The following is a 10,513-nucleotide window of genomic DNA, read 5'->3' as shown; positions in this document are numbered from 1 at the left end:
CACCAGCAAATGCATATCTAGCAATATAATTTTAAAACTGCTTTTACATATACTAAGTTGTCTTCTTCTTTCATGTCTACTGCCATTGTAAAACATGCTAAGTGATCCAATTAAGTGACCTGACAGCTTGAAAACTATCACCTTGGGGAGTTAGTTATCCCGAGGGAGCAGCTGTCATCTGTGGAACCTTCTGAGCTGGTTTTAGAGTCCTGGCATCACTTTAGGAAGAGTAAATATTCACTCTAAGAGACTTTACAGTCCTTCACTTCACCAACTCAGCTATCAAAGGAATTCTAGGTAGACTTTAAGAACAAGACTCCAAAGATACTGAAAGCTGGGTAAGTGGTCAAAATTAGTTAGAAGATAAAAGCATGTTTTATAGTTATGTTTTCCAGAATGCCATTCCTTCTGAAAAAAAAGACTTTCATATATTTCATTTGTGTGGATTGAACTCAGTGTTCTACCTCTGAACACACATGCAGAGCCCTTACAGGCTTTCCAAATATTTATAGTATCTAATTAAATATAAATATTATGTAAATTAGTGAAATAAGAACATTATTTTATCAGTACTATTACTGATAAAATAAGAAAAACGCATACGCTCAGTTCTCCTCCCGGCTCCTCTTTCTCTCTGTACCCTTCTGGCCCCAGTCTCTCCCCTTCCCTTCTCCTGTCAGGCATTCTGCTGTCTTCCTCACACTTCTGCTTAAAGACCCCCACACACCATGTGTGTGTGGGAAGTAAATGAAATCCAAGTTTCCTCTCCAAAGCTGTAACTACCAATTGCTAAGGAGATGCTCCCTGTGGCAGATGCAGCTTTTTCTGAGCCCGTATGTGAGGTGGGTTTTTACATGATGCTTTCTGTTGAGTCACCCATACTTCTGTAAGAAACCCCGAGCCCCTGCCCCCGGCTGGCAGAGCCATACGTGGAGAGAATTTTTTAGTATGTTCTCAGTATCCCACATGTGAGGAATGGACATTCATGTCCATCACCACAGGAAAAGTCACACAGTGAGACGTAACTGTCGAGGGATATTTGGTCCTCCCAACTATTTTTTAAACAATCATAGAATATAGCCGTGTGTACAGAGAGTACCCAACTCACTTCAAGGGTAGTTTCATGCAACTGAGTAAGCAAAAACAACAAAAATTTTACAATTCACAAGTGCTGAAAAATCTGTCTCTTCCAAAAATGTATCTTCCGCTGTATAATGAGCTCCCTGAGCTTCTGACCATGGTGATCTGAAGGACCAATGGCTGCAACAATGTTGGATGCTTTCTGCAAAGGGCAGCGTTTAGAGCCACTGAGATGTTAGGGTGAAACTAACTGCCATGTAAGTTTTCAGACTCAACAGACACATAGAAGGAAGACATACCTGAGGTAAGAGAGAACAATTACCCAAGGGAGACTTGGAGGCTGCCTTTTAATCTCTGAACTGAACAACACTCCCTTCCATGTCTACATATCCCTTAAACAGATGAGACAAACATGGCTGTGTGGTCCAAGCACTGGTGATTTTTATTAAGAATAACTTTGGTTCTAAGAATTCCACCCTTGATTCTGTAATACTTTCCATTAAAAAAACAATTATACAAGAGCAAATACAAAAAATATTAAATTATGAAAACAAATCCATTAAGGCTCCCTTTATATATATTATGTACACTCAAACGGGTTGAGATTCTCGGAGTAGAAGAATAAAGTCAACTGTTATAGCTTAGAAAGCAATACTACTTTACTAGCAGGAGACTACAAAACACAGAACTATTTTAAGAAAACTACAGAGTGGAAAAATGGAGCCTTTTCTTTTTCCCTATAAGTGGCTCAAAGCACAACACTGCTCTCAGATGGTGATATGTCCTAGGGGTTTGGACTATACAGTGTTCAAGTGCAAAGAAAGGGTGACGGCATTTCAAAATGCAGGCTCCTGAGCTGAGCAGAGTCCTAAAAGCCCCACCACCTGTATGCTCTGAGACCTAGCAGAAGTCATCAGTATTTACACATCCTCTTTTGGCCAGACCCTAGAGCACTGGAGCACTAACCACCAAGGAAGATGGCAGGTCTGAGTGCAATCAAGAAGAAAACATGTTTGTAGTTACCTTTTCCCCTGTGGTCTATGAGTTCCTTAGTCTTAGGAACAGCATCAGCCCTTCCATAGGAGCTGATGATGGCTCTTGAAGATCCTGTCAAGTGGCAGAACATCTCAAGAGCTAACTTCCAGTTAGATAAAAAGGTATAATCATCCTGAATCGTCACCTTACCACCTGACATCTTTACTGTGTGCACAAAGAGAAAGAATAATCGATGTGCATTGGAGATTTTTTTCCCCCAACAATCAGTGAATGAACTTTCTTTTCCCAAAAGGAAGGAAGATGAAAAAGTAGTCACCATCCATTCCAATCTTCAAAGGCAAACAATTTTATCTTCAGCATCTTGTATTTTAGATAATACTTGCTGACAAGACCAAAAATCCATTTCCGCTGTAATCAGCTCTCATGTTTCTCTATCTAGCAGTGAATTATCATCCATTTACTTCTTATTCAAGCTTGGCTAGAACATGGGCCTGTTAACTACCAGATTGAAGTGTTCCCAGAGGAAGCTAGCATCTAGTGTGCTAATCATGGATTCCAAAGCACTACATCCAGCATTCTATGCCTCATGAAAGGAAATAGAAGTCTTCAGTGTAGAAATTACTGGTTAATCATCTCTGTGGAGAAATACTAAATACAGAAAAAAAACCCTCCCATGCCTACAGTATAAAATATATTTGCATGAGAACTTTCATATCATTTGTAAGTTAGATGTCTCTTTGAACAGCATGCTAGCTAACAAAAGGAAGCTGAGCAGCCCTGCCCAGCACCTCAGCTTTTCCTGAGAGAGGCAACATAGTAGTCAAGACCATCCCTACCAACAGCATCATGCTTAGAGAGCATCAAAACAGTCATTCTTCACAAGAAACAAAGGCAAGAGGAAACTCATGACCATTCACCAGAAATGTTCAAAGGTAAAATCTAAGATACTCAAAATGCACAAGGTATAGTCTTCCACTAAAGTCTCCTGGAAACAGATCTCTGTTTGCATCACATATACTATCTAAAAACCTTGTCACTCAGTCCTAACGGACACGCCTCTACACTGCTCTCAGGAGAACTCAAAAGATCCGGCATCTCTATATGGGACACAGACGTTGAGCTATACCCTCTAGTTTCATCCTCCGAAGAACTGAGGGACTGCTTCATCTAAAAGGAATAGTAGTTTTGAGCAAGAAATGACAAACTAAAACTGAACAGAAAGCCTATGGTTATCAAAACAATAAGGGAACTGACACGATGTACCTTCTTGGAAGTAGAAAGGCAACAAGTAGCATACTGTCATACCAAGAAGCTAAAGAATTACAGTAAGTTTAATGATGGGTGTTGACATGTTATAATTTCTTATCCTGCTTCTGAACTTCAATGTCAACCAAGATAAGAGGTATGGTTAATTGCAAATGTTGACATCCTCCATTCTTAATCTGTAATGTCGGGAAAAATATACATCAAACAAGAAAATTCTGGCTTCTCAAAATGAAATACAAATACTGGATGTAACAGATGAAATGCATTTTGATGCAATCAAAATGATCTAACAGCTAACCAAAGGAAGGATTCCACACAATTTCTTTAGTTTTTAAGAAACAAGGCTGTGTCCCACTAAATTTGGAATGAAAGAAAAGCAGAGTAGTGCAACCCTCAAGCATATTCCAGTGCCCCGTTCCTAGTTCTCTTTGCTTGCTTTGCGTTTTTCTTTGTCTAAAGGCTAAACACGGGTCCATGATGACTTGCGTTTGAGTCGATGTCTTTCATTTGGCGAAGGGGAATAGATACTGTCAAAGACAATTCATCTACCACAATGGCAAACCAAACCCAATCCTTTTTATGATAGTCAAAATTCTCAGCTGTATGGATTCTCTTCCTCAGGACTTTGGCCCAAGATGAGTGCTGCAGAGGCACCTAGACAGGGCTCCTGCAGAGATGGTGGGACGCGCCAGTCACAGGCATCCTGGGCAGGCCTAGAACTCCTGGGCCTGAACCACCTCCTGGCCTGTTCTCCTGAGATTGCCTTTCACCTTCACAAACTCGGGGGCGTTTTCTTGCTCTTCTTGCAATTTCTGCTTCTCAAGTTCAAGCTAAATGAATTTCAAAAATAAGAAAATTATTTATGCACTGGGAGGCATTTCAAAAGAATATTAACTTTCAAAAAAGGATATAATTTTAAGAATTTTAATCTGTGCAGAAGCATGAGCCCTTTGTTTGTTGCCACAAACCATACCCAGAGGTGACAAGAATAAAAAGGACGTCCTAGGCTCAGCACACAGTTGCTCTAGAGTCTTTCTAGACAGATTACAGTAAGTTATCCCAACACCTGGTGTACAGTGATAGTTCTTCAACTTTTTTGGTATACGTGTAGTGTGTGTGTGTGTGTGTGCAAGCTTTGTGCTTGTACATTCCCATGAGCATGTGTGTACACATCCATGTGAAAGGCTGAAGCTGACTCGGATAATCTTATTCAATCACTACCTACCATATTCTTTGAGGCAGGGCCTCTCAGTTCAACCCAAGGCTGGTCAGCATGACTAGTCTATCTAGCATGTTTACTATAGGGATCCCTTATCTACTAACATGACACACCCACCCCACATTTACATGATTCTGGGGATCTGAATTGGGTCCTGTTGCTAGCAAAGCTTTAGCCACTGTACACTCTTCCCAGCCTCTCTGATTAGTTTTGGCCTCTAGTATCTCTTTTAGGTCCCTAACAGAACTTGAGTGTCTGCCTTGAATGGGATTTATGCTCTCTGTTGCATCTGCCTCCTGTTTGTCTCTCAGGAAAAGCCCATGCACAACTAGCCTGTTGAATTGTGCTTGCCTGGCATCCAGCATCCTTGCTTCTCAGAGCTAGACTGATTTTCACCCGTGCCCTACCTGCTCCAACTTCTGCTGCCTCTTGAATAGTTCTATTTCCAGGTCGGATTTCTTCCTCTGCGCTTCTTGCTCCTTCTGCTTTATCACTTGATCTCGTTTTCTCTTCTCCATTACCTTCTGCAATTCTGGTTTATTCTGAGGGGCAAGACCTCTGGGAGGAAGAAGGGATTGGAAAAAATGTTAAGTTAATGGCAGTATCTTTCGGGAAAAGAAATGTAACTGAAGATATCAGCTGCAGAATAGATGGACAAGGAATTAGCCAGACTAGAATATCCACTACTAAGCCAAACGGTTCTTCAACAGCGCTCAAACACTCACCAGAGTGGAAGAGAAGCCAAAGCCATCTTCCTGAGAGCTCATAAAGTCCATGAACCCAATAAAAACACATAAGGCCAGGAGCAGTGGGGAAGGGAGGCAATAGAGAAGGCAGGCAGCACATGCTTACAGTGTGGGGCAGATTCTCACAATAGAGATGAAGACACGTAGGACCTGCAGTGAACCCACCTGAAGCCATAAGCTGCAACCTCTAATCTCATGTACTGAACACAGTTTAGGGACAGGATAAAAAAAAATGGCTGAGGAATGAAATCTCCCATCTGTCATTTTCCAGATATGAGACTCTTGTACCTTTAAAGACACACCCCAAGGCTAAGCTATTCCTGAAAGACAGATGCAGAAAAGCACACTCTCTCCTACTTGTCAGGCTGCTATAACAGAGTATCGCTAGTATGTGCTTTTTGATCTATACAAGAGGTCAGACTTCAGGGAAATGCTGCATTCCTGAAAGAGAAACTAGGTGGCCATTTCTTTAAATAGTGGAAAACCAAAGCTCAAACCAGCCATCCCCTGATGAAATGCTTAGTGAGACATCTGGTAGCATGAGCTCAGGTAGGAATTCTAAATTGCATGCCAGCTCCGAGTCACGTTCTCTCTTTTTGTTAGGATTTATCCAGCCCCAGCTTTCTAAGATTGTAGATGAACCTACCTGCCTCTTCTTTGTCTTTCTTATTTATGCCACTGACCCATAAATAATCTTTACTTGATATTAAAATGTAAATTATTATACTTATTCAAATACTTATTCAAATCAAAGTGAAACAACGAAACAGAAAGAGCACGCTATATCAGAGACAGAACAGTTATGTGCTAGCTCTGTTCACACTCATGCTATACACACATGCATGCAAATGCACAGTGATCAGCTCACCCACATGGCACACTCAACCCAAGGAACACAGGGGCCCTGTGCCCTCCCAGGCTGCTGCTGACCTGCCCTGTGGGGACAGAAGTCTCTAAGGTTTCCTTCAACCGAATCTGATTAATCAATTGGTACCTTACTGAACACATTTTAAAGAGTGGTTTTCAAAATGTTGCTCTGGTTATAAAACAAAACAAAATATGGAACCCATGTGGACTTTAATCACGTTGATTAAAGCCTTTATTTCCTTGACACCCTGTGTGCAGTTTTTTTTAATCTGTTTAGCCTTGATAACTGTGAAATAAACCATAAAATCATAAAAGTAATCTCACATCATTAGAACCTACAGCAGTTTTCTTCTAACCAATGTCCTGCTATGAGAAATAGTGAATGAAGAGATATGTGTGTTCTTTCAACAGTGTAGCCTTTATTATCAGAGGAGGAATATACTAAATCCTTATTCTCTAAACACAGCCACACAAGTTACTGCAAATCCAAAACAGCCTATATTTCACAATTCCTGGTAAATTACACACACACACACACACACACACATACACACACACACACGATTCTGGCATCTCTCCTACCTAGACTGTTTTATCACAATGAATTTTTTTTCTTTTCTTATTTTCATTAGCAGGAGGTTGGTTAGAAGAAAAGTTCTAATGAAAAAAGGAGATTACTTTTATGATTTTATTGTTTATTTCACAGTTATTAAGAATAAACAGATACAAACTACATACAAAGTGCCAAGGAAATTGCATCTTTAATGTGCATAATTAAAATCCATACGAGTTGCATGTATCACTAGCCAGTTGCGTGTGAAGGTACACTCTAATCTCAGCACTCAGAAGCCTAAAGCGGAGACTGGCCTGGGCTACATGGTAAAGCGCCATCTCAGAAACTCCAAAAGTATCACTAAGGAATAGTGAAATAGGAGTTTCTCAGTTTTATGAATATATTAGGTCTCAATATAAAACCTCAGACAAAATTAAAATTTAGGATTAAGAATTTAGTTGTATGAATAATTTAAATTTCAGATATCTCACTGGAAAAATTAACTTCAACTATTAATAATTTTTTTCTGGGTTACACCAAAGCTGCTGAGCAAACTCTTGATGTACAGCTCATTAGGCTGTTTTCCATTGCAACACAATACTTAACTCTGTTAAGTATTCATTTTCTGATCAAAGATTTTTACATAATGGAGATAGTAAGATAAAATATTTAGCAATAGAAACTACTGGAAAAATGGCCCTTTTATGCTAACAGTCAAAAAGTCATATATTCTTATTTAAAAATTTACCCCAGTAGATCATTTAACTTTCTGTGTTGATGAGAAAGTGAAGCACCCTCTGTAGGCCTGCTAAATCCCCGGGAGAAAAGACTGCAGACGTGATGTCAAAAGACAGAAAGCAGCCACTCTGAAGTTTGTAAATCAGCCCTTTGTCCCCTGAATGGAAGTGATGGGTCCTCATGAGCTCTAACATCTACATTAGCAAGTATCTCCAACCCCCTGTCAGTCCTGGTGGCTCAGTCTGCCTAGGACCAACCAATTCCCATAGGCCTACCTAACGACAGTGAGCAGAGCTAACTTTGTGTAGGTGTGTGTGTGTGTGAGTGTGTGCACATGCACGGGGTGTGTATGTCTGTGCCTGCATATGGATATGTGCATGTGAGTGCAGGTGCCCAAGGAGACAGAGGTGTAAGATCTCCTGGAGCCGGAGTTACAAACTCCGGCCGTGAGCGGCCTAACCTGAGGGCTGAGATCCAGACTTGGATCCTCTGGAAGTGCTCTTCACTGCCACTTCTCCAGCTAAAGTATAGCCAATTTGAAAATTAGGATTAGGATTCTATGTCAGATGGTCATGAAACAGATCAATACCCATAAATTTAAAAGCTGAATGCATACCCCAAGCTCTCCCCCTTTAAGCAAACAGCAGAAACACCATTTACACTGTATTCTGGTGGCAGGTATTACAGTTAGAATCTGAAATCCCCAACCCACCCACAGGAGGGGGTTAATCCTATGCTTATTTCATTCCTATTGTGTGATGCTGAGATTAGACATTTTCAAATGCTGATTATGAGGATTCTGAACAAGCTTTTGCCTCAATGGGTGCAAGGAAACTGAAATTACAGTTATGTTCTCTATAATTACATAATATATCTGCAGCACCTTTAAGCCACCAAGCTTACGATACTTAATTACCAAGGCAACAAACTAATACATATAAATGATCTTAATTTAAGTTTAAAAAGGGAGATTGGGAGGCATTCACATTTTTTATTACGTGTATTTTTTGTGTATGTGTACGTGTGTGTGTGTGTGTGTGTGTGTGTGTGTGTGTGTGTGTGTGTTCATAGACATACCACAGCATGCATGTAAAGAGCAAAGAACAACTTGCTGGAGTCACCTTTCTCCTTCTAACTAAACTCAGGCCATCAGGCTTGGCAGCAAGTTCCTTTACCCACTGAGCCTCCCAGTGCCCCTGTGAGGCATGTCAGTTCTCCCCTCCAAGGTTAGCCTTCCTCCCAAGCTGATTGACTCCTGCCCCAGGAGCTTTCTATAAGCAGATTGTGACTCCTTTGGTTTTGGGCCCAGCACAAGCAAGGGAGCTGTTAGACTGATGGTTAGTGTGTGCTTGTGCGTACATGTGTGCGTGTGCGTATGCGTGTGTGTAAGTCAGGGGTTGACTTTGAGCATCTCCCTTGATCACTGTCCACCTTTGCTGCAGAAGCACCTCACTTAACTGCACAGCTTCCCAGTTCAGCTGCTCCACTGCCAGCTTGTTCCATGGCCTTTCGAGTTCGGGGACTATTATAGGTGGACCGCCATATTTGACTGTCATTTACATAGGTTCTGTGAGCCCAAACTCTCATCCTCACACTTAAAAAGCAAGGACCTTACCGGCTGAACCACCTTCCCAGACCCACAGGTAGTCTTCAGGCAACCCAAATTCAAACTGTCCTCAAAGGCTGGCTTTCCTCAGGCACGGCAGTGTGGGAAGCCTGTGGGCTTTGAGTTTAGCGAGGAATGGTCTGAGTCCTAGTTCACTGTTTAATTTGAACTGCCTTAAGATCTTGACCAAGCTGCCTCTCTTGGGATCTGTTCCTTCATCTATATAGTGAAGGAAAAGAATGTCTTTCCTGTAAAAATTAAATAATAGCATCCATTAAAATAAGTGCATATGAGTGATAAGATGGATCCTATCCATCTTCGCTTCCATGTGGCACCATCATAAATCCACAATGCTGATTCCTCAAAAGATTCTGATGACTGGGAGTACATGAAAGAAAGAAAAAGGAAAGGAACAAACAAACAGAGAGAGAGAGAAACAAAGAAAAACAAACAAAGAAGAAGAGCAGTTTTCAAAAAAACCCCAAAACCTTCTAATGGTTTTGTCTGCTTTTCAATGTAAAAACCTCACATTGTTAGGCAGTATATAAATGCTTTTAGAGTGGGAATTTATTTATTATCTTTTATTTCTCTTCTATTTCATATATTCTTTGGAGACCATCAATTTTTTTTATTTCTAAATCTTAGTGCCAAATAATATGAAGCTTTATATATGCAACATATATGTTCAGTTCGTGGATAACCAGTCTTGATTACTGATTCATAATGTAATGGAAGCCTGTTTTGAAAATATTTTACCTTATCTAGTGGAACTAAGTATATGTGTGTGCTCTTGTATTCACCCCATGGAACAAGAACTCAGAATGCCTGGCTAAGGGGGACTGATATTGACTGTCTCAATAGCACAACAGATTTTGTTAACAAAAAGGATTAAAATAAAGATCCACAGCTGTTTATAGCGATAAAAACAATCCTATAAATTACAAGTTTATAAAAGCAAGCAAAGAAGAGGAATCAAGTAGCATAAATCAAACATGGGAGACTTGACCTTTGCACAGTGACATGTTTTAATTCCTCGTGTTTAACTTGGCTCAGTTGCAGATCTTTTCATTAGGGCAAAGAGTGCTGGGGGATGAGTAGTTTCTTTGTATAACAGCCCAGGCTGACCTGGAATTCACTCTGTAGACCAGGCTGGCCCAAACTCACAGAGATCTACCTGCCTCTGCCTCCTGAGTGCTGGACTTAAAGACATGCACCACCACTGCCGGCACGCTTAATAGTTCTTAAATAAAGTAACCCCATATTTTTAACTGTCCCAAAGTACTGCTCTGTTCTAATATCACCTAAAAAGCGAGGACCTGGAGAAATGATTCGGTGAGTAGAATGATTGCTGTGTAGGCACATAAGTACTTGAGTCTGAATGCTCCAGAACTCACAATAGATAGATAGATAGATAGATAGATAGATAGATAGATAGATAGATA

At 40.6% G+C, this 10,513-nt stretch overlaps 1 protein-coding gene across 5 annotated transcripts in view; it reads right to left on the bottom strand.

Moving 5' to 3' along the window:
• Positions 1-1,499: 1,499 nt before the first annotated feature.
• Fam107b (family with sequence similarity 107 member B) overlaps positions 1,500-10,513 on the bottom strand; it is a 200,585-nt gene continuing 191,571 nt past the window's right edge. For all 5 annotated transcript variants that reach the window (XM_055593864.1, XM_055593868.1, XM_055593867.1 and 2 more), the window contains 2 exons: positions 4,969-5,119; positions 1,500-4,172 (listed from right to left, as the gene is read on the bottom strand). In XM_055593864.1, coding sequence (XP_055449839.1) covers positions 4,056-4,172; positions 4,969-5,119 — 268 coding nt within the window. In that variant the 3' untranslated portion in view covers positions 1,500-4,055. The remainder of the gene's footprint in view (positions 4,173-4,968; positions 5,120-10,513) is intronic.

Source organism: Psammomys obesus, unplaced genomic scaffold (genome assembly GCF_907164565.1).
Source record: "Psammomys obesus unplaced genomic scaffold, mPsaObe1.curated_primary_1811, whole genome shotgun sequence".
NCBI lineage: Eukaryota > Metazoa > Chordata > Mammalia > Rodentia > Muridae > Psammomys > Psammomys obesus.
The sequence above is the reverse complement of the archived record's forward strand: the minus strand, read 5'-3'. Positions and strand labels throughout refer to the sequence as shown.